The sequence below is a fragment of the Sorex fumeus genome, unplaced genomic scaffold (genome assembly GCF_029834395.1).
Source record: "Sorex fumeus unplaced genomic scaffold, SorFum_2.1 ptg000072l, whole genome shotgun sequence".
In the NCBI taxonomy this organism is placed as follows: domain Eukaryota; kingdom Metazoa; phylum Chordata; class Mammalia; order Eulipotyphla; family Soricidae; genus Sorex; species Sorex fumeus.
The window spans coordinates 57,854,334-57,878,399 of NW_026606129.1; the positions used below are offsets into that span (position 1 = coordinate 57,854,334).

The window sequence follows — 24,066 nt, forward strand, 5'->3', positions numbered from 1 at the left end:
GCAACTGATGCTGGCGTGGATGTGGCGAGAAAGGGACACTCCTTCACTGTTGGTGGGAATGTCCACTGGTTCAGCCCTTCTGGAAAACAGTATGGACGATTCTCAAAAAATTAGAAATTGAGCTCCCATTTGACCCAGCAATACCACTCCTGGGAATATATCCCAGAGAGGCAAAAATGTATAGTCGAAATGACATCTGCACTTGTTTGTTCATTGCAGCACTCTTTACAATAGCCAGAAACTGGAAGAAACCTGAATGCCCAAGAACAGATGACTGGTTAAAGAAACTTTGGTACATCTACACAATGGAGTACTATGTAGCTGTTAGAAAAGATGAAGTCATGAAATTTACATACAAGTGGTACAACATGGAAAGTATCATGCTAAGCGAAATGAGTCAGAAAGAGAGGGATAGACATAGAAAGATTGCATTCATCTGGGGGATATAAAGTAACAAAATATGAGATTAATACCCAAGAATAGCTGAGATCAGCACCAGGAGGATTACTCCATAACTTAGAGGCCAGCCGGGTATTCTAGGGGAAAGGGCAGTTCAGATAGAGAAGGGAGCACCAAATAAAGGGTGTTAGGAGGATCCTCCCAGGAGGGGAGATGCATGTCAAAAGTAGACTATGGACTGAACATGTTTGCCACTCAATGCCTCTTTTGCAGAACACAACACCCAAAACGAGAGAGAGAACACAGGGGATTGCCCTGCCACAGAGGCAGGGGGAGATGGGGGGATGGGGGTGGGGGGATATTATCCATGGTGGTGGAAAATGGGCACTGGTGGAGGGATGGGTATCTGATCATTGTATAATTGAAACCCAAGCACAAAAAATAGTAAATCTACAACTGTACCTCATGGTGTTTCACTAACAACAACAAAAAAATAATGGCGGGTCTGGTGTCGAAATATTGAATGCAATCAAAGTAGAGAGAGAGTAATGTGGAAATTATCTGCCCCACAGGTAGGGGGAAAGTATTGGATGGGGAGTATACTGGAGTTTTTTTGTGGTAGAAAATGAGCACTGGTGAAGGGACGGGTGTTCATTGTATGGCTGAGACTTAAACCCGAAAGTTTTATAACTGCTCTCATGGTGATTCAATAAATAAAATTATAAAAAAAGAGAAAAAAAGGTAAGGTGGAGTTCATGCCCATTTCAATCAGACTAATTAATGGCTGAATAAACAGCAATACTCCTACCAAAAAAAGGGTTAATAATATTTTAGATCTCAAAGATATACAACATTGCTCTCCTAAATTCTTCCATTTAGATGCCAAAGAGGCATCTCAAATTCAGCCTGACAGTTGCAGGGGCTTGTGGTCACCCTTTATGAGCCCCATATTCCTTAGACCTTCAATTTTACTTGTCAACAATATACTCAAGTAAAAGGCTGCCTTTCATTGATTCCCTTGTGATGCAGTATGGATAATGACACATAAGTCTGTTGTTAGATGAGGACTTCAGGGAAGGTTTATAGAGGGTTTCACGGGGTTGGTGTGGGTTGGATTTTCTTTGTTAGTTTGTTTTCCTTATTTTCCCTTACTCTACATTTTTGCTTGGAACACAGATGAGAAATTGGAGCACTAGCAGATAGATGATAGTATAGTAAAAATATAGGAACTTGAGATTCCAAAGACTTCCAGCCACAAATGACAGCCTTCAACCTACTTTCTTTTCATTTATTTTCCCTGAGGAGGACCCTATGTTCTTAGTAAGAAGCCAAAAGTATCATATTATTAGAAGACACATGAGCTACTGTAAGCTATTGAAAGCATAAATATTTTACATAAACAGTGGTCTTATATAAGCAGTGACAGTTTGCCTGAAGTTAAAAGATATATTAGACTTAATCACTTTTTACCATCCTTACTAATCCTGTCACCCAGTGGATCATCCTGCCTTTTAGTTTTCCACACTCTAAATTATCTATAAAACATTCTTCAAGTGTTCGGCTTAGTTGGTGTTTTTCTTTACTAAAATATAAAGCAACTAAAATTTTCTAAAATAAAAGTTACCTAAAAATACTCCAGTGTGGGTGGGGTATGGTGCCACCAGCAGGTCAACCTGTACCTGTGAGGTGAGAGTATCAGCAGCCTGATGGCGCCTTCAGACTTCCAGATACCCCGAAATTGCTGCTGTGCCTTTGGCCAGACTCCAACTACTTGGGGCCAAGTTTACCAAGAAAGTAAACAGCCAAAAGTTAGGTATGTGGGAGACACACCCACAAACCACCCCCAGCTCAGCTATATAATTGGAGGCAAGGCCTCTCTGGTTCCTGATCAAGCTGTTTAACGGCCATGATATCAGAGACTCAGAAACAAGTTTTGGAACCCAGCGGCTTTTGGCAGAAATGTGTCTGGTTGCTACAGTAGGTTACTGGCGCCAGGCCATCCCAGGTGGGAAGAAGTTTCCTGCCATGGCTTGTTCCGCCTGGGGGCTCAGTGGCCACCATCTTCCAGAGGCCATTGGACAGTCAGGTTTGGGCCCGCAGTGACGTGACACGTGGGCCTCATGGGATGGGAGTGGCACCGGCCCTTTCCTCCCAGCCCCAACAAGACCCCTGGTCACAGTCCACAAATGGCCTATCTGGCTCCTGATCCCAGAGACTCAGGCCATGATCCCAGAGACTCAGGAACAAATCTTGGAACCCAGCAGGTTTTGGCAGAAACCCCTCCAGATTTGATTTGTTAAAATTTAGGAATTCCAAAATCACACAACCACTACTGTGGCCACATGACATCATATACTATTCATAACCAGCAACAGAAAACAAATTGTCTATGGTTGCCTTTTTGGCAGATCTAAGTTTTGGGGTAAAATCCCAAATAATAATGGTGGGTCTGGTGTCAAAATATTGAATGTAATCTAAGTAGAGACAGAGTAATGTGGAAATCATCTGCCCCACAGGAAGGGGGAGGGTGTGGGATGGGGGGTATACTAGGGTTTTTGGTGGTGGAAAATGGGCACTGGTGAAGGGACGGGTGTTTCATCACTGTATGACTGAGACTTAAACCCGAAAGCTTTGTAACTTCTCTCATGGTGATTCAATAAACAAATTTATAAAAAAGGAAAAAAAAAAACAAAAAAGTAAGGTGGAATTCATGTCCAATTCAATCAGCCTAATCAATGGCTGAATAAATAGCAGTACTCCTACATTATAATAAGGAAAAAAATTTTAAAAATACTCCAGTACCTCTACAATGTTTTTGTATAAAATCAAATTTCCAGGAACATCTTACAAATTCCTTTATAATCTAGTACCCATTAAACATTCCAAATTAATGCCTGCTATGTTTATTACTAGTCATCATCACCTAACCATTACAGTTTACCCATCTAAGCTCTGCTTTCCTCATCTTTCCTCTTGGCATATACTACCTTTATGATAGTTAATTTCTTTTTTGGTCTCAGCTTGAGTGTGGGCTATGAACTTGGAAAATAATCAAACATTATTCTGGATGTTCCTGTGAGGTGTGTTTTTTTAAAAAAATTATTAGTGAAACACCATGAGGTACAGTTATAGACTTTCAAATTTTTGTGCTTGGGTTTCAGTTATACAATGATCAAGTACCCATCCCTCCACCCGTGCCCATCCTCCACCACCAGGGGTCCCAGAATCCCTCCCATTCCCCATACCCCCATCCCACCCTGCCTCTGTGGCAGGGCATTCCCCCTTGTTCTCTCTCTCTTCTTTTGGGTGCTGTGGTGTGAGGTGTGTTTTGATATTTAAATCAACACACTAAGAAGACCACCCTCCCTGGTCCTCCCAATCAATTGAAATGTTGTCTGAAACAAAATGGCAGACTGGCCCCACAATTAAGAGGCAAACCCTCTTTCTGAACTGCCTTCAAGCTGGGTTATCAAGTTTCCTGAATTTGAACTCACACTGAAATACTGGCCCTCGAAAGGTCTTGAGTTTGTTGGCCTTCAGACAGGAACCACATTATCAATTCTCCTTGACAACTACAGTTGCAATTTTTCAGTTTTTATATATGGGCTGGAGCAATAGCACAGCGGTAGGGCGTTTGTGTTGTGCACAGCCAGCCCGGCAAAGCCGGGTTCGATTCCTCTGCCCCTCTCGGAGAGCCCGGCAAGCTTGCTACTGAGAGTATTTTGCCCACATGGCAAAGCCTGGCAAGCTACCCGTGACGTATTCAATATGCCAAACACAGTAACAACAAATCTCACAATGGAGAATTATTGGGCCCACTCGAGCAAAATCAATGAACACCGGGAGGACAGTGTTTGTTTGTTTTTATATTCATATGAGCATATTCCCTCTAAGATATCTTTTTGTGTAAGTTTACATATATCTTTGTATATATGTTATATGCATACATATATATGGATATGTACATGTGTATATTCACATCCATATATATGTATGCATATTATCACATACATATTTATATAACACATACTGGTACATATATAATATTCTATGGAATTTTTGTTTGTTTTTGTTTTGCTCAGGGGTTACTCCTGGCTCTACACTAGGGAATTACTCCTAGTGGTACTTGGGGAATCATCTGGGATGCCAAGAATCAGACCCAGGACAGCCACATGCAAGGCATATATTCTACCCACTATACTCTCTTTCCAGCCCCTCTAATCTTCTATGTAACTAACTGATTTCACACTTCAGAGATTCACTGTCTTTAGAAATACATCAATTTTATGGCTGTTGAGTATAACAGTGACTGCTTGTTTTCTTATTGCCTTTTTGTCTTCCAGCCTAGAATAAATGCTCTGAGTGAGGATCGTTGTAGTCATATTAGTCCCTGGTAACAAATATTGTGTTAAAGTCGAGTGACCAAGAAACATTTTATGAGTGTATATTAATGGGTTTGAGTAAGATTTCCATAAAATTACAAACATTTTAGTTGTGCATGTGACTGCTGTCCCAAAATACAAACCTGAAACCAGTCAATGGTGCAGCAATTGATGAGGGACGGGAACTGTCTCAATCGATTTCGAAAGGCATCACCAATGGGACTAAAGGCCACTACGATATGAAGATTATCTCTGCAGCGATTCACAAAGAAAGCAAACAGTGCTAAGGGACTGAGTTCTTCGTGCTTGTTGCCAGCTTGAGCTATAGGACGAACGCCCTAGAAGAAATAAAAACTTCATAAATAAAAATAGATCCCCAAATATTAGAATATTAATCTCATTACTTTCCTTGCAAACATCTTTAAAGTTTTGGGCCGGAGTGATAGTACAGCAAGTAGGGCATTTACCTTACATGCGACTGACCTGGGTTCAATCCCCTTTAAGCCCTATAGTCTCTTGAGTTCAGCAGGACTGATTCCTGAGCACAGAGCCAGGAGTAAGCCCTGGCCACTGCTGGGTGTAGCCCCAAAACAAAAGTTTTGTTGTACATCAATTAAATTATTTCAATAGTTTATACTTAGAATAATTCTTCAAATTCCATAATTTTATAAGTTAAAAACAAGTATCTCCCAAGAACTTAACTTATGAGGACATCATTAAAGTTTTCACTAACCCAACAGTTTTTAACATAAGATCTCTAAACAACTGAAGCATCCATCAGGAAGGTACTGGCTTAAACACTATAAAACATCTATATATCATAATTTTATATCAATTAAAATTAATTCTATCAGTATATGTATCAAAGAGATGAAATACATTAAGTCTATGATGGAGTCTTCAAAGTGGAATATATAGGATGATGTAAAAAGATCAGTTTAAATTAAGAAGAAATAGTGATGCATTTCAGTATTACTAAGTTCTGGTCATGGCATGTTCCTTGTGGAGAAACTGGCAGGGTATTCCTAGGAGTTGGTTGAAAGTGCAGGAAAAACTGTTATTTTCCTCTTGAGATTATGGGGATTGAACCCAGGGCCTCGCATATAAAAGGGAAGTGCTCTATTGCTGAGCTGAGCTACATCCTAGTTCAGGAAACTTTTTAAAAGCACTGTTGGATAATATGAGACTAATACCCAAGAACAGTAGAAACAATGGCCAGGAGGAGTCGTTTGAAGTTGGAAGATTGCCTCACGTGCTGGGGGAGAAGGCAGATGAGACAGAGAAGGGACCACTATGACAAAGATGGTTGGAAATGATCACTCTGGATAAGAAGTGCGTGCTAAAAATAGGTGAAGGAACAAACATGATAACCTCTCAGTATCGATATTGCAACCCTATGCCTTAAAAAAGTGTGTGTGTGTGGGAAAGAGAGAGAGAGAGAGAGAGAGAGAAAGAGGGAGAGAGAGAGAGAGAGCTCCTGCCATAGAGACAGGCTGGGAGGGGGTAGCAGGAGGGAAACCGGGGACACTGCTGGTAGAAAATATACACTGGTGGAGACATGGGTGTTGGAACACTGTATGACTGAAACCTGGCCATGACCAGCTCTGCTGTAACTGTGTATCTCATGGTGATTCAGTTAAAAAATAATAAATAACTAAATTTGAAAAATAAAATCACTGTTGGACCATGCCATGAAATAGTAGTAACTGTCACTGCCACCCCTGCTCGAGCAAATCGATGAACAACGGGAGGACAGTGACAGTGACAGTGACGGTTCCACAGCTATGGCCATGTTCTTGACACTGACAGAAAAATAGGTAGAGAGTTTGTTATCTATTTTTTTCTTTTCTCCTTGCCCACCCCAGGCTATAAACTCATAATGTGCCATTTTATCAAGGCTTTCTAAATGATTTACACTCAAGTGCTTTTTTTTCCCCATTGATTTTCAACGTAATATAGAAAGAACCATCATATGTATAGAAGGAAAAAGCAGAAAGTACTGCTTGAATAAACTAATATTCCAAATGTTATCACTGCAGGTATAAAGGAAGCATTCAGGAGTGACAAATAGTGGATAAAAGCAGTGTGACAGAAAAATGAGGGAAGTGGGGCTGGAGCAATAGCACAGCGGGTAGGGCGTTTGCCTTGCACGCGGCGGACCCGGGTTCGATTCCCAGCATCCCATATGGTCCCCCGAGCACCGCCAGGAGTGATTCCTGAGTGCAGAGCCAGGAGTAACCCCTAAGCATTTCCAGGTGTGATCCGAAAAGAAAAAAAATTGGGGAAGTATTAGCAGAGAACAGGAATATATATTAGAAATGGAGGCTGAAGACTAAGACCACTAAATAGAGGATCACTAAAATCACAGCTGTATTTTTGGTCAATTAAATCACAAAGCATGATTTCATATACAGGATTGTTAAGACAACTAGCTTTTATTATGACTTTCAAAATATTTACTGTTAATACTAAATAATAAAAGTTAACCAAATACTGTTTTCTTTTTTTAAAATTGAATCACCAAAAGATACATAGTTACAAAGTTGTTCTTGGTTGGATTTCAGTTATATAATGTTTCAACACCCATCCCTTCACCAGCATACATTTTGTGCCACCAATGTCACATAGTGTTTTAAAATGATGTTTTCTCCTATCACTGCAATCCTAAAATAATTTAACATCTATGATCTCTCACAGAACATGCTAAATATGATCAATAACATTATAAAAAGAAACTGTAGACTAAAAAATGTCATAAATATAGTAGAAATAATAGTAGAAATAATTTAAAATTTAAAATAATTGCAATGTTTGTAATTCGTAAAATTCTCTGCACAAGGTATAGTTATCTGGAAGAGTAGAGAAAAAGTTGAAAAGTAAGAATACTTCTATGCTGGAAGCAGCAGTCCTAAAAAGTGTTACCTCCATCACTTCCTGTTTTTCATCTGCTGCAAAAATGTTCGGTATTTCTCCAGTATTAAGCACACTATCAATATCTTCTAGAAAAGCTTCCTCTTTAATTTGAGTATCCGTGATTAGAAAGACAAACTTTTGGCCTTTCATGCCAACATTTCTTAACAGATTCTGAAAAAAAGTACTTGTAAGCAATATATGTTGAAAAATTGTTAACACACACAACACACACACACACATATATATAGCAAGATGTCCTCAGGAAGAGCCAACCTTTAAGCTTAATATATCTCTTAATGTGATCACACAAAATAACTAGAAATATTATAAGAAATAAATTTACTATGATTAAATGAATTACTAGCTGAGAAAAGGAGACAGCAATATACCCTAGATGGAACCCCACCCTTGAGCGTTCTCCTAGTAAACTGGAGCACTGAACCCTCAGATGAGATCTTGTCCTTGAGTTAATCTAGAACTTCCCCTGAAGGAGTGGCTTTACATCGGTTTGTTGTTATGTCAATGTTCAACCCCACCTATGTGTACCCCCACCCTTCATAATTGCTATATAACTAGGCTGTAAGGGTAAGAGGGGGCTAGAAAACAAGGAGGATGACCGAAAAGATGATGACTATGAGGAATAGTCCTCATAGTTCCGTAGTTCCATATTAGGATGATGGAACTATGATGACTGGGACTACAACCAAAACTACAACTACAATTGTGCTGCAAGGGAGATATTCTACTACGCTGGGTTGGAGAGAGAAGTAAACTGAGTACCACCCAGCCTGGAGCCCTGTTTCTCTGTTCCCCCAAGTCCTTCATCTGTCTGTCGCCGTGGGCTGGCCAGGGGAACGATTCTTGGCCACCAAACGCTTGACTCCCACATGCCCACGCTTTTCTTTGAGAAACTCATAGTTTTGGTTTTTGTTTATTTCTCTTGTGGTCAATTTCACAGTAACTACTCTACAGATAATATTATCAATACCAGTATATTCCACACACAGTCATACAAACAGGCTCTCTACACAAATAAAAGAATTCACTGAAAATATTTGAGACCCTAGTTTCTTCATAATTTTACCTTCAAATCCTCTCTCCATTCATTCATACCATAGCTCTTTGAAATTTCTGGTTGGAAAATCTGCATTTTTGCCATGGATGTAGCTAGACGAGTTAAAGATTGGCGACCACTTCCTCCAACTCCAACAAGCAATGCATTTCCACCAGACTGCTTTAGAACACGACATATTCGTGATAAATGTTCCAATACATACCTGCCAAGATAACATTATTAGTATATTTCAGGGGCTGGAGATATAGTACAGGGTAGGTGCTTGACTACCCAGGTTCAACCCCCAGCACCACACACAGTCCCCTAAACCACAAGGAGTAATCCCTGAGTGTTTATGCTCAGCCAGGAGTAAGGCCTGAGCATAAACACAGAAACAAAATTACTCACACCTATGCTCAGATGGATACAAACATGCATTCACATATAAATATTGGTTTACTTTTCTATAAGAATGAACTTTGCTCTCTTTTATGTTTTTATCATCATCATCATCATTTGTTTGGGGGCCACACCAGAAACGCTCAGAGTTTACTTCCCATTCAGTGTTCAGGGGGTTATATGATGCTGGGAATCTAACCCCACTATACCAATCATCAAAAGAGTATGGTTTAATTAGCATGGAATAATCACTCTGGACAAAAACTGAGTATTGAAAGTAGGTGAAGGGTATACATGATAACCTTTCAGCATTTGTACTGCAAACCGTAATGCCTAAAATGAGAAAGAGAGAGAGAGAGAGAGAGAGAGAGAGAGAGAGAGAGAGAGAGAGAGAGAGAGAGAGAAGAGGAGTCTGCCAAAGAGGCAGGCTGGGGTACGGGGTGATTTTCAGACTAAGGTCACTGGTGCTGGGAAATTATACTGGTAGAGGGATGGGTGTTGGAACATTGTATAATTGAAACCCAATCATGAACAGCTTTGTAATGCTCTATCTCATGGTGATTAAATAAAATAAAAAATTAATATTTTTTAAAAGTGTGGTTTTTCTAAAAGCACTTAAAATTGGATCATGTGATGCAGGGGACAATCAATTAAAGTATAAACTCAAGAAATGTATATTATCACTATTATTAAACAATCTTTCAACATTTTAGCATGAATTACATGAAACAAAAACATCAGTCGCCTATAAAATAATAAACTTAGAAAAAACATGCCTACAAATAATTAGGAAAAATAAAATTAGAGCTACACTGAGATACCATCATACTTTTTTTGTTTAATTATATTTTTTGATGCAGGCATGTTTTGGGCCACACCCAATATTCTTGTGAATACTCCTTGCTTTAAGCTCAGGGGTAAATGATAATTCCTGATAATGCTCAGGGGATAAAATGCAGTGCCATATATTGAATCAGGGCCAGCCATACACAAGGCAAGCACCTTAACCCCTCTATCTTCCCTACAGTCTTCATACTTTTATTTTACTGGGACCATATACAAAGTTTGGCAATCCTAAGTATTGCTAAGAGTGAGAAACAATGAAAACTCTTTTAAATATTCACTTTGAAGATACTTTGGCAAAACTTAGTAAAGTAGAAGATGCTTAAACACCATGACACAATAATTCCACTTCTGAGAATATGTACCCTATAGAAACTCTTATCAAGTATCCAAGGAGACATGAATGTACAAAGTATCTTTTATCATTACAAAAATAAGAAGTCACCTTAAAGTCTGTCTCAGGCTGGAATGATAGCACATTGGGTAAAGTGCCTGCCTTGCATGTGGCCAAGCCAAGTTAGATATGGTCCCCTGAGCAATGCCAGAATTTATTCCTAAACCCAGAGCCAGAACTGAGCCTTAAGCACCACTTGGGAGTAGTCCCCAAACAAACAAAAAGTCCATCTCAGATTAATGGCTACACTGTTAACAAAAATGTACTGTAATAAAGAGGACCAATAAAAACAGAATGGAATGTAGTAAAAATTCATTTATATGAATCTCACAAACATAAAATAAAGCAACTTGCAAAAAAAGTATTGTGTAAGACCATTTATGCACTATAGTACTATAGCACTGTCCTTCCATTGTTCATCGACTTGCTCAAGCGGGCAACAAATTGTGAGACTTGTTACTATTTTTGGTATATCAAATACATCACAGGTAGCTTGCCAGGTTTTGCTGAGCGGGCGAGATACTCTCAGTAGTTTGCTGGACTCTCTGAGAGGGGCAGAGGAATCGAACCCGGGTCGGCCACGTGCAAGGCAAATGCCCTACACTCTGTGCTATTGCTCCAGCCCAATACCATTTATATGCAGTTTTAATGTACAGAAAAAGACTGTTTAGGGACACACATGTGTAATATATATATACACATATATATACACATATATATACAGAGAAATATAATTAGTTTACTTTTACTCTTGCAGGTTATGATGGAGAAATATAGTGCTGGAGATTTGACTACAAAAGATTAAATATTGGGGCTGGAGCAATAGCACAGTGGATAGGGCATTTGCCTTGTATGCGATCGACTCAGATTCTATTCCCAGCATCCCATAGGGTACCCCGAGCACTGCCAGGAGTAATTCCTGAGTGCCTGAGACAGGAGTAACCCCTGCGCATCACCAGGTATGACCCAAAAAGAAAAAAAATATTAAATATAAAATAAAATAGTAATATCTGTTTCGCGTCTTAAACTGGGTGATGGATACAAGGTCATTCATATTATTTATATACCTCTTTGTGCACTTTAAATATTTAACAAAATTTTATAAGTAGCAATTTCAAGCATCAATACCAAATATTGATACCTAAAAATGACAAGATTCATTCTTGTTTTGTGAGTTTGATTGTACTCATCTAAGCATTGTTCCACAATGCTATTAAATTGGTAAATATTTGGAATTTCAATATAAACTCTCTCATCTCCTTCAAAGTCAGGATTCATGTAGTCACCAAACATGAGATTTCTTAAGTCCTCTTCTGTTATCTATAAAACAGAAATCACCAAATTATCATGCTAATTTTTTTCAAAATGAACTGAAAAAAAATAGACAAAATTTTGTTTTATCCACATTATGGGATACTAATCAGAGAGATAATTATTTTGCACTTTAGTAAATAATATATGTGAAAATGAGTACCTGGAATATATTATAGCCTTAGGAAACAACACACTTTTTAAAAAATTATATAAAGTATTTCTCTTGCTGCTGCATATAACATTCTGATCAACTCTTTTATTTAATGTTTATAAGGGAAATAATATTTATAATTTTACATATATTATATATTTTCACTTCTGTAACATAAATTTTTACTTTTAAAATAATCTGTATGTCGTATACCTAATATGTAAATAAGACAATAATGTATATAAGACAAATCTCGAATATACATCTATGAGGACAATTTTAAAAACATGATCTTTAAGAAGCAATAGTATTTAAAAAATAAGTTGATTGCAACAATTCATGCTAATGTACTATTTTAACTCAATGTGTTAAAGTTACTCACTGGTGCATTCTCTTTCCTCAAGTGTGAAAAGATACTATCAAATGATTCTTTAAAATGGTCCTTTACAACAGTTTTTATTAAATTGAATAGCCAGCTTCGATCCTTATCATCAACAAGGCGGTCATAAAACACTCGGAGAACCTCATGCACAAATAGACGGACCATGGTCTGCTTGCTCTCCACGGCATCTTTTTCAATGAGTAAGCAGCCCAGGATGACACGTGAAAAATCCCGCAAGTTGAAAGTGTAATGAGACTTTGTGGGAGTTGGCAAAAGATTTTCCATAGATTTTTTATATATCTAAACATAGAAAAAAACAACAAAGCAAAAATAAGATTCTTAAAATCAATACAATCATTCAACAAATAGTTAATTGTACAAATACTGTATGTATCCCCTCAGCTTAAATTGGCTTGAAAACTGTATATCAGTAAGCCTACCAGAGTAAGCTATTTATTTTGGTTAATAACACTCAAGCAGGCTTTCTGAAGCTGAAAGAACTTGATACAGGTTCCATCCAAGCCCTAGAAGAACAATGATGTAATACTTACAATTCCCATTAAATATGGCTTTCCGCATAAAGGTTAACCACCTGGAGTTAAGTAAACAAAACTTTAGTAGAAAGTGAAGTCAGGTATGAGTTCACACAGTGTGGGTGTGCCCGACACATGCACTCAGTGGAGAGCTGAGAGCCGCCTTCCCATCCTCCCCAGGTCTCCCAAGCAGAGGAACAAAGAGACATGGGACCACAGACTGATGGCAAAAATAGCCCGTTTAATGCAGAGGTGTTAGCATACTTATAGGATATCTGAAAGGGGTTGAAGTATAGGACTGCACATCCGTGTGATTCACCATTTACAGAGGCAAAAATATTTCGGCAGAGGCAATTCTCATGGGGTAAATAGCTCCAGGAGACACTCTCTCTCCCAGGGACATCTATATTGCTTTTCTCTTTCCTCTAGTTGTACATATTAAACAATTAACTTTACTTCTTATTACTGGCACACATCAAATAAAACAAGAACAACCAGTGCTGGTGTGGATGCAGGGAGAAAGGAACTCTCATTCATTGTTGGTGGAAATGCTGACTGGTTCAGCCTTTTTGGAAAACAATATGGACATTCCACCAGAAACTAGAAATTGAGCTTCCATATGACTCAGCAATACCACTTCTGGGAATATATCCTGGAGATGTAAAAAAACACAGAAGAAATGACATCTGCATTTGCATGTTTATTGCAACACTGTTCACAATGGCCAGAATCTGTGGAAAAAACCCGAGTGCCCTAGAAGAGATGACTGGTTAAAGAAACTTTGGTAGATCTACACAATGGAATACTATGCAGATGTTAGAAAAGATGAAGTCATGAAATTTGCATATAAGTGGATGGACATGGAGAATATCATGCCAAGTGAAATTAGTCAGAAAAAGAGAAACAGACATAGAATGACTGCACTCATCTGTGGAATATAAAGTCACAATATGAGACTAACACTGAAGGACAAGAGATAAGGGGCAGGAGGATTGTTCCATGGTTTGGAAGTCGGCCTCACGTGTTGCATGCTAGTGTAGCCCAATGGTGTCTGCTTGTTCTAGGAACATGAAGAGCCTCAAACCGATTGTTCAGGGTCTTGAAGAAGTCTGACCATCTCATAGGCGGGCGGCCACGTGATCTTTTGACATCCCATGGAATCCAGTCAGTAATGGCCCTAATCCAGCGGTTGTCTCCAAATCTCAGTACGTGTCCAGTCCATCTGATTTTCGATGCCTTGGTAAATGAGACAGTGTCCATGATTCTTGATTGTCGACAGAGGTCGGAACTCCAGATTCTTTCTCTCATTTGAGTAAAGCGTGATACTCCAAGCATAGCTCCTTCAATTCATCTTTGGGAGACCCAAATAGCGTTCTCATCCTGTTTTTGTAGGGTCAAAGTCTCTGAGGCATATGTTAATGCAGGAAGAACAGTGGAATCGAACAGATGTGCCTGGAGCTGGAGGTACTTCATCCTCTTAGCTATTTCTTTGATACTCTTGAAGGCGTTTCAAGTCACTCTCTTCCTCCTACACAACTCAGGTGCCAGGTCATCCATCATGTTGACTTCTCGACCTAGGTACACATAACTGTTGCATTCAGAGATGTTCATTCCACTGAGAGTGAATGGAACATCAGGAATGAGACCGTTTCTCATAAACATTGTCTTCATGAGATTCAGTTGTAGTTCGACCTTTCCACACTCACAGTCAAAGTCGGCCAGCATTTGTGCCGCTTGGCTAATGTTTGGTGTTATTAGAACGATGTCATAAGCAAAGCAGAGGTGGTATAGTTGCCTACCGTCTATCTTCACTCCTATCCCTTCCTATTCCAGTTATCACATGAAGTTCTCGAGGTTGGCACTGAAGAGTTTTCATGAAATGGTATCACCCTGCCAAACCCCTCTCTTGACATGGATGATCACTTCCTTGTAAAATGGTGAGATCCTGGTAGTGAATCCATAACACAGCTCATGGAGGATCCTGATGTACTGAGTTTGAATGCCCTGTTTAGCTAGGGCTTTGATGACCGCTTCCGTCTCAACAGAATCAAAGGCCTTCTTTAAATCAATGAATGTTAGACAGAGCGGCATCTTGAACTCCCGAGAAACCTCAATGAGCTTGGTTATCGTGTGGATATGGTTGATGGTGCTGAATCCTTTTCAGAACCCGGCTTGCTTGCATGGTTGTCCTTCATCTAGTGTTCTGGCAATCCTATTCAGGGTGACTCAAGTGAACAGCTTGTAGACGACAGACAACAGGCAGATCAGGTGATAGTTGCCAAGATGTGGATGTCTCCCTTCAGTACAGTAATACAGTCCTGCTGGTTTTCCACTGGGATGGAACCTTGCATTCAGAGAGGTAGTATGTGAAGAGCCGAGCCAGTGTACTGATGAGTACTGATGGCAGGTTCTTCAGGTGTTCGGGTCTGACCTTGTCTGGGCCGGGTACTCTTCACTTCTTTACTGATGAAATGGCATGTTAGATTTTGAAAGGGAGAACATTGGGAACGACATATCCATCCTGTAGGATTTGGTTTGTGGGCAGGTGGACGTGGCTATCAGAGGTCCGAGTAGAAGTCATGGATGATCTTTTCCATTGCCCTTCTGTGATAGATCCATCAGGACGTTGGAGGGCAGTCATCTTGGTCTTGTAGTTGGCGAAGGACATGCGGGCATTGCAAATGCTTTTTCCGGCTTCTGCCACATTGGCCAGCACTGCTGCTCTTCGCTCTTTGAGGTCTTCCTTTAACGCTTCTCTGCACTGCTTTGCAAGCTCAGACATTCGCTTGCAGTTACCTGAGGCTTGCACCAAGCCACGTTGGTGAATAAGCTCAAGAGTTTTCAAAGACAGGTATCTTTTTGTGGCTTTCTCTCTCTCGGCATTCCTCGCACAATCGTGGAGGTGCTGAACCAATCGTATTCCTTGTCAATGTTGTCAACAATGGCATCTTCCCATGTTGCCACAATAGTGCCAAAGAGCTCCCAGTTGGTGGTCATTCTGGAACTTCTCTTCTTAAACTCTGTAGCCCTTTCTCCCCGCTCCATGAAGTAGAATTTTGCACAAAGGAGCCGGTGGTCTGATCCCGTTTGGAATTTGGGGACAACAGCGACATCGGTCAGGTAAAACTGTTGATTGAATATGACATGGTCAATTTCATTGTGGAACCTTCCACTGGGAAACTACCATGTCCAACATTTAGAGTCGGCTTTTGGTAACTGTAAGTTACCATGGATGGTCTTGGTTGACATGATGAACTCAGACAGTCTCTCACCCTGTTCATTCCATTCTAGGACATGGCTGTGGAGTTCTTCAGCTGATCTTCTCAGTCCTATCTTGGCATTAAAATCACCAACAATGATCTTGTAGAAGGTGTGGTCTTTATAGAACTTCTCCAGCTCCATGTAGAACTTCTCAACTTTTCCTTTATCATATTGGATATTGGTGTGTAGGCAACAAACAGAAACTGCAGGCAGTGAGCCAGATCTATTCATGTGTGATCGTCCGATTTGGGCTGTTAGGCATTCGAATGAATCAATGCTTATGGCCAAGTTCATGTTGACAAGAACACCGACACCATGGATGCTTTTGCCACATGTCGACATGCAACTCTCAGGGTCTAATACCGTTGGTCATGTGTTATTCTCAAGGGCCATTTGTATAGAGATTCATCGAAAACTTTTCTGAAATTTTGGTGGTGTATGTTGCTATTCTGATCCACATAGAGGTGTGAATCTGCACTCCCAAACTCATTTATTATAAAGGGCCAAAGGCAATCAACAAAATGTTATTTAAATTAAAAATAATTTATTCAGGACCAGAGAGATGGTACAGCAGATAGGATGCTTGCCTTACAGCAGACACAAGTTTAATTCCCAGCACCACATTTGGTTTCCTGAGCTATACCAGGAATGATGTCTGAGTGAGTGCAGAGCCAGGTGTAGGCCCAGAGCGTCACCACATATAGCCCCAAAAAGTAAAAAAAAAAAATCATTCACCTTATTCACATTTTTTTCATTTTAGACAAGCATGAAAAGTAGAAGTGATGAGAAAGAAGAGAAAATAAATAACAAATTAGGAACCTAAACAATTATGAAATAAACCTCTGAAGCTACAGATACTAGTTCTACTCGCTTTCCCTACAACAATCTGACAGAGTAGCTATCTCCTATTTTAGTGATTAACAAACTGAGTTCCTGGAAAGCCAAATTACTTTTTCTAGGCCTTATGGTTAAGAAATAGTAGTCAACGCTCAAAAACCAGCAAGAGTTCCTAATTTCCAAACCTATGCACCCTATACATTTTTTCTGATACTGAAGTCTAAAGTAGTTGGAAAAGGGGGAAAAATGTGAAAACAATTGTAAGAAAAATCTGAAATACTAAAACATTTTGTATTACATTATGTACTTACCTCCATAGTCCCACTAACAATTTGATTTCCAGTTATAAAGTACTCTGGAGAAAATTCACGAGTTCTAAGGTAGAATGCTACAATTGAAGAGAAGATTCTGGTCATGGTTTCATCGCTGAAAGTATTAATAGTACAGATGTTGAAATGTCGAGTAAAACGAGGTGTGACTGGATTCCTTCCACCACCTGGAGGGCCCATGGCAGCAATCATCTCTATGTCAACCAATGTGATTTTGCTTGTGTCCTTAAGGTCATACCTTAAAAGTACATGAACATTGCAGAACCATAGTTAGTGAGCCAATAAGATGGAATAAAGTGTAAATTTTCTTAATAAACTGATCTTGTTTTCTCTAAGAGAATAATTTTAAATGATTCTTGGGGTAAGAAAAATATATAAATATGTAATATACAAATAAATAGATACATGTGTATGCAGCACATTCTTCTAGATTCTAGAATCACCGAATTTGTTGCCCAGATTCTAAATATTTAGTATATCCCTTTCTCTGGCCCTTTCCTCTCCTTCCTCCTACTCTCCTTTTCAATTTAACTCTTTCATTTTCTTTTTTTTTTGGGGAGGTGGGGTGGGGCACAGCTGATGATACTCATGGTTTATTCCTGGGGCTTGGGGGCCAGGGATTGAACCAGGGTTGGCTGCATGTAAGAAAAGAGAATTTAACCTTGTTTTTTTCTCTCCAGACCTTTCCTTTTCTTCTTATTACTCCAAATCCAGGCACATAAGTGTGAAACAAATCTTGCTTATAGCTGGTTATAGGGGTTGGAGTGATAGCACAGCGGTAGGGCGTTTGCCTTGCACGCAGCCAACATGGCCAACCCGAGTTTGATTCCTCCACCCCTCTCGGAGAGCCCGGCAAGCTACTGAGAGTATCTCGCCCGCACGGCAGAGCCTGGCAAGCTCCCTGTGACGTATTCGATATGCCAGACACAGTAACAACAAAGTCTCCAATGGAGACGTTACTGGGCCCGCTCGAGCAAATCGATGAACAACGGGAGGGCCTTTACCTTTACCTTTATAGCTGATTATAGGTAGGGTGACCATAGACCCCATTTTTCTCTTCCTTATCTCAAAACTTATCTGTAGAGCACATAAGAACATCTAAATCCTTTTATCATACATTAAAGTTGTGCTAATTAGGAAATAATAAGGTCTGGAGAAGATCTGATCAGAAAGAAGTAACAAATGGCTCAATTTAGATGAAACCACTAGGAGTAAAAAAGTGCCTATTTCCTATGTGTACTATTCCTTTAATATTGAAGTTCTTGTAAAAGAGGTGAGTTCGGAGAAAATCTATAGAGATAGTCCTCAGTTTAAGATTATGACAGAAATTACAATAAAAATATTGTTTGTGCGGCTGGAGCAATAGCACAGCAGGTAGGGTGCTTGCCTTGCACACAGCCAACCCAGGTTCGATTCCCAGCATCCCAGATGGTCCCCCAAGCATCGCCAGTTGTAACCCCTGTGCATCGCTGGGTGTGACCCAAATAGCAAAAAAAAAAAGTATTATTTGTTTTTTAGCAACAAAGGTAAAGGTAAAAGGTAAAGGCCCTCCCGTTGATCGTCGATTTGCTCGAGCAGGCCCAGTAACGTCTCCATTGGAGACTTTGTTGTTACTGTGTTTGGCATATGGAATACTCTCGGTAGCTTGCTGGGCTTTTAGCAACAATTGACAACAAATGTCTAGCTAAGTAAAATATGTCAAGATCCACACAACTAAACAGCACTTAAAGTCAATAAAATTGATAGACAAATAATATGAATAAAACTTTAATATAAATATCTAAATGAAAAAGTTATGAAAATTCTGTGACATGAATCTAATTTTATAAATTAAATATATATTATATTTTTAAAATCTTGGAAAGATAAGGAATACATCATTAATAGCAGTATTTCCTTGAAACAAAATTCCAGTGACCTATAAGAGTAATAAACATTTATTTCAAAAGTATGGCTTTATTCCAAAATCAAGGCATAGGGAAGGTTAGGAAAATAAATGTTAGCAGTCTTTCCAAAGCAGGGGCACTGAAATGTTCCAGGAGAAGAGCATTTGGAAGAACCATCAGGAGCAAATGGTAGAAATATAGGGTGCTAACTATGGTTACTTAAGTTGGCTATTATTTTATGGATAGTCTTACCTATAAAGTCTCAACTGTGGTGATATTATATTTTTTTTTAGAGAGAAATTACTTTATTTCTTTTTTTTTATAATTTATTTATTGAATCACTGTGGGAAAAGTTGCAGAGCTTTCGGGTTTAGGTCTCAGTCATGTAAATATCAAACACATTTCCCTTTACCAATACTTATTTTTAACCCCGAACCCCAATAGACCCCCACCTCCCCCCACCCCTCCCAATTCTTGTGAGGCAGATGAGTTCTAGTTAATACTCTATCTACTTTGACTAGATAGATTGTTTTGATAGAAGACGCACAATTATTGTTTAGAGTTTACGACCCACCCCCCACAATCAGATATGCTGAAACAGCGTTGTGAAATGATTTGCTTTCTACAACTTGGTTTAAGAATAAAATGATGTTGCGCGGCTGCTATCGCGGCCGCGCGGTTTTGAATTTCTGCTATTTTACTTATTTTACTTATTGACCCTGGAAGAATTTCTATTAAAAGTTAGATAGTTAAGAGATTGGTTTCTGTGCCCTGGAGTTGTGGCCGTGCGGGAGAGCCGCTCGTGGGGGGCAGCTGGCGACCTCGGTGGGGCGTGGGGGACGGCCCACAAAGCCCCCCTTCCCATGAGGTCCCCGCCGCTCCCGCCGAGCCCGGCTCAAACCTGCTGTCCACAAGGCTCCCGTGCGGCCGCCATCTTTCTTTCCAGAGAGGAGCGGGCAGGCCGGTCAACACCCTTTCCCCTCCGGGCAGGCTTGGTGGCGCTGTTTAACACATAGTCCATTTGCTTTTCTGCTCCAAGTGGCTGGTTCTCTGTGCTAAGTCCTTGTGCCTCCGGGGCCGTGGCCGTGCCAGAGAGCCGCTCGTGGGGGGCAGCTGGCGACCTCGGTGGGGCGTGGGGGACGGCCCACAAAGCCCCCCTTCCCATGAGGTCCCCGCCGCCCCCGCCGAGCCCGGCTCAAACCGGCTGTCCACAAAGGCTCCCGTGCGGCCGCCGATATTATATTTTTTAAAGTGCAATCATTTTCAATAATCAAAAAATAGTTGAAAAGGAAAGGATTTCATAATTATGAAATAAATATATTTCAGAGACTATAAAATACAGCTCCCGGAACCGCGCGGCCGCATTTGCCGCCGCGCGATATCTTATCAAGACATCTTTTTATGACATCTTATTATCTCATTCCTACTTTGGACAAACCTGCAGGCTATCGAATGTAGCCTGCCCACAGGGCAGAGTCTGGCAAACTCCCCGTGGCGTACCAAATATGCCAAATACCAGTAACAATGATGGGTCTCATTCTCCTAAAGAGCCTTGAATATAATCTCAGGGCTAGGATGAAAGAGACGTTACTGGGGCCTGCTCGAGGCAATCGACTAATAACAGGATGATGAAATGAAATGAAAAAAATATATTTCCAAGATACTTATCACAGTTATCTAACATATACTTTGAGGAAAAGATGGTATTAAAAGATATACAGTGAGCTAAAGAGATTAATCACTGACACCATATATGTCCTCTAAGCACTGCCAGGAATGAAATCCTGAGTATGGAGCCAGGAGTAGGCCTTGAGCACCATGAAGTATAGCACAGAAAACAGAAATAGAAAGTTTTAAAAAATATCTTCCCAAAATGCAGGTGTAAGAAAATTTGTGCAACCACATTAACCACACCTAGAGTACTCAAGGAGATGTCAGGAGACCAGGCAGTGCCTGGGATTGAACCTGAGGCTCCCACATAGAAAGGATGCACTTCATTCCTTTGAGTCATCTCTCATGTATTAATATATAGATATATAATATATTAATATACAAATATATTTAATACATAAAATATATTATTTTAATGTTGCAAGATCCTAAAATATAAGAAGAGAACAAAATGACAACTAAGACTTCAATGAAGGGGCCAGAGAGATAGTATAGTGAGTAAGGTGATTGCCTCGCATACAGCTGACTGGGTTTGAGCCCTGGCACCCCCATATGGTACCCCAAATTCTGTCAGGAGTGACACCTGAGCTCAGAAACAGGAGACAGGAGATACCCCTGAACAATGCATTGCGAGGGGTGGGGGGCACAATCCACAAATAAAACAAACCAAAAGATTTCAATGAAATAGTTACCAATTCCCACAATCAAAAAATTGTCGTAACAATTCAATAGGTGGTTGAGCTCCATATTTTTCTAATGCAGGCATATTCATGTCATCAATAAAAATTATGCACTTCTTTCCCATAGGTGGTCCAAAAACTCCTTTGCGTCTTTTATCCAATCTCGCCATAATGATATTCTAAAATATTAAAAAGTACTAAATTTAAAGCCATACTTAACATTAGAAAAAAATGAAATTAAGCATTATATTAAGAAAATAATGTTAACATCAATATGTTAAAAGTTCATATGTGCTTATTTATTTATACTTGTTCATATTTAGGGTGACACAAAACTTCATATTCAACTTAATTTTTAAAGAATTTATTCAAATCCTTGTATGTACTCAGAATGACTATATTAGTAACACATATTTACATCATACACATACATGCAAACACACAAAATACTTTCCTCATTGACTTTCCCAATGTATCTATTAGCTTCTGCTCACTCAATATTTAAATGCACTAACCTCCCACATCCAAAAGAACAAAAACAACAGGTGTTGGCACCAATGTGGGGAGAAAGGGACTCTCCTTCACTGCTGGTGGGAATGCCGATTGGTTCAGCCCTTTTAGAAAATAGTATGGACGATTCTCAAAAAATTAGAAATTGAGCTCCCATGTGACCCAGCAAAACCACTCCTGGGAATATAACCCAGAGAGGCAAAAAAAGTACAGTCGAAATGACATCTGCACTTGTATGTTCATTGCTACACTGTTTACAATAGCCAGAATCTGGGAAAAAAAAAAACCCGAGTGCCCAAGAGCAGATGACTGGCTAAAGAAACTTGGGTACATCTACACAATGGAATACTATGCAGCTGTTAGAAAAGATGAAGTCATAAAATTTGCATACAAGTGGTTCTATATGGAAAGTATCATGTTAAGTGAAATGAGTCAGAAGGAGACGGACAGACATAGAAAGACTTCACTCATCTGGGGAATATAAAGTAACAGAATGGGAGACGAACATCCAAGAATAGTTGAAATAAGTACCAAGAGGTCTGCTCCACGGCTTGGAAGCTGGCAGCACATGCTGGGGGGAAAGGCAGCTCAGATAGAGAAGGAAATACCAAGTAAAGGGTGTTTGGAGGATTCACTTGGGATGCGAGATGCATTCTGAAAGTAGACTATAGACTGAACACGATGGCCACTCAATATCTCTATTGCAAACCACAACACCCTAAAGGAAAGAGAGAGCAAAAGGGAATGCCCTGCTACAGAAGCGGGGCAGGGGGGGGGATAATAAGGGGGGCTACTGGGATCATTGGTGTGGAGAATGGGCGCTGGTGGAGGAACTCGATCATTGTATAACTGAAATCCAAGCACGAAAGTTTCTAAGTCTACAACTGTACCTCATTGTGTTTCACTAATAAAAAAGTAAAATAAATGCACTAACCTAAATTTGTAAGATTTTTAAGTTAAGGAAATTTCAATGACTTAAACAACAGAAATGAAGTTCACAAGTCAAAAGAGAATGAACAGACATAAATTTTGAAATGGCTGGCAAAAATGGTATTTAGAAAAGTCCCATGCAGATTTTGATCTAGAGACATTGGTGATACAAGGTAGAAAGACCAGTTAGATGATTTCTGTAATAGAGGTCATGGTTTAAATATTCCACTGATAGAAAGCAGCATCTTTAACTGACAATAAGCAGCTAAGCCTCTAAGCGCCTTCCAGGAGAATTTTTAAAGAACAACCTTCCCTCCTTTGCCTTCCCTCCCTCTCTTCCCCTTCTCCCTCCTTTGCCTTTTTTTCCTCCCTGTCTTCCCTCCTTCCTTCCCTTCTTCTCTTCCTCTTTCCCTGTCCCTCCCTCTCCCTCTCCCTCTCTTACCCACTTTCTCCAAGTCACTCCCTGCTTTTATACTTACTTGCCCTGCTAAGAAAGTGTTGTTGCTTCTCAGGCTTTGCAAAATAAACACTAAGTATTTCAGTTTTAATAGAAAAAATGTAATCTTGAAATTTTGCTCTTAAAATTTTTTAATACTTACTTTGTAGAGCTAGGGATGTAGTTTAAAAAGCCAATGCATATGTTTTGCATGCTAGAGGTATGGGTTTGATTCCTCTTACCATGCTAAGCAGTAGTAACCCCCTAAGGAACAAGTCAGGAATAGCCCCTGAATACTGCCAGATGTGAAAAAAAAACCAAAATTTTAAAAATTACTTTGTAATGTCAAATATAAAACTTTTGAAGTTATTAACTCATATAAGATTGATGTAACTTTTATTTACACATAATTTTCAAAATTAAATCCCATGCAGCAAAAATAATAATTATAGAGCCATGTTTTTAGCTTTAAACTAACCTGAACCTGGTTGGCACTGGTCCTTGCAGAAAAATTAACATAAAAAGGAAAGTACTTTTCCTTTTCCAAGTGATTCATTAGCTTATCCTTCACATATACTGATTTTCCTGTTCCCGTTGGACCCACAAAAAGCAATGGCCTTTATAGAAACAATGAACATATTATTTATAATGGGTAAAGTCGCAATATATTCCTACCAAAGGAGGCAAGTGCTAGTTGAAAACTTAAATAATGATCAAATCATATACATACAAAACCTTACAGTTAATCTATCATTGTTATTT

General features: G+C 39.6%; 1 protein-coding gene across 1 annotated transcript in view; it reads right to left on the bottom strand.

Annotated features, from left to right (window-relative positions):
• DNAH12 (dynein axonemal heavy chain 12) overlaps positions 1-24,066 on the bottom strand; it is a 209,920-nt gene that overhangs the window by 81,708 nt on the left and 104,146 nt on the right. The window contains exons 37-44 of the mRNA XM_056129552.1: positions 23,783-23,921; positions 21,441-21,607; positions 17,174-17,429; positions 12,232-12,531; positions 11,526-11,704; positions 8,779-8,971; positions 7,704-7,865; positions 4,925-5,119 (exon numbers count right to left, since the gene is read on the bottom strand). Coding sequence (XP_055985527.1) covers positions 4,925-5,119; positions 7,704-7,865; positions 8,779-8,971; positions 11,526-11,704; positions 12,232-12,531; positions 17,174-17,429; positions 21,441-21,607; positions 23,783-23,921 — 1,591 coding nt within the window. The remainder of the gene's footprint in view (positions 1-4,924; positions 5,120-7,703; positions 7,866-8,778; positions 8,972-11,525; positions 11,705-12,231; positions 12,532-17,173; positions 17,430-21,440; positions 21,608-23,782; positions 23,922-24,066) is intronic.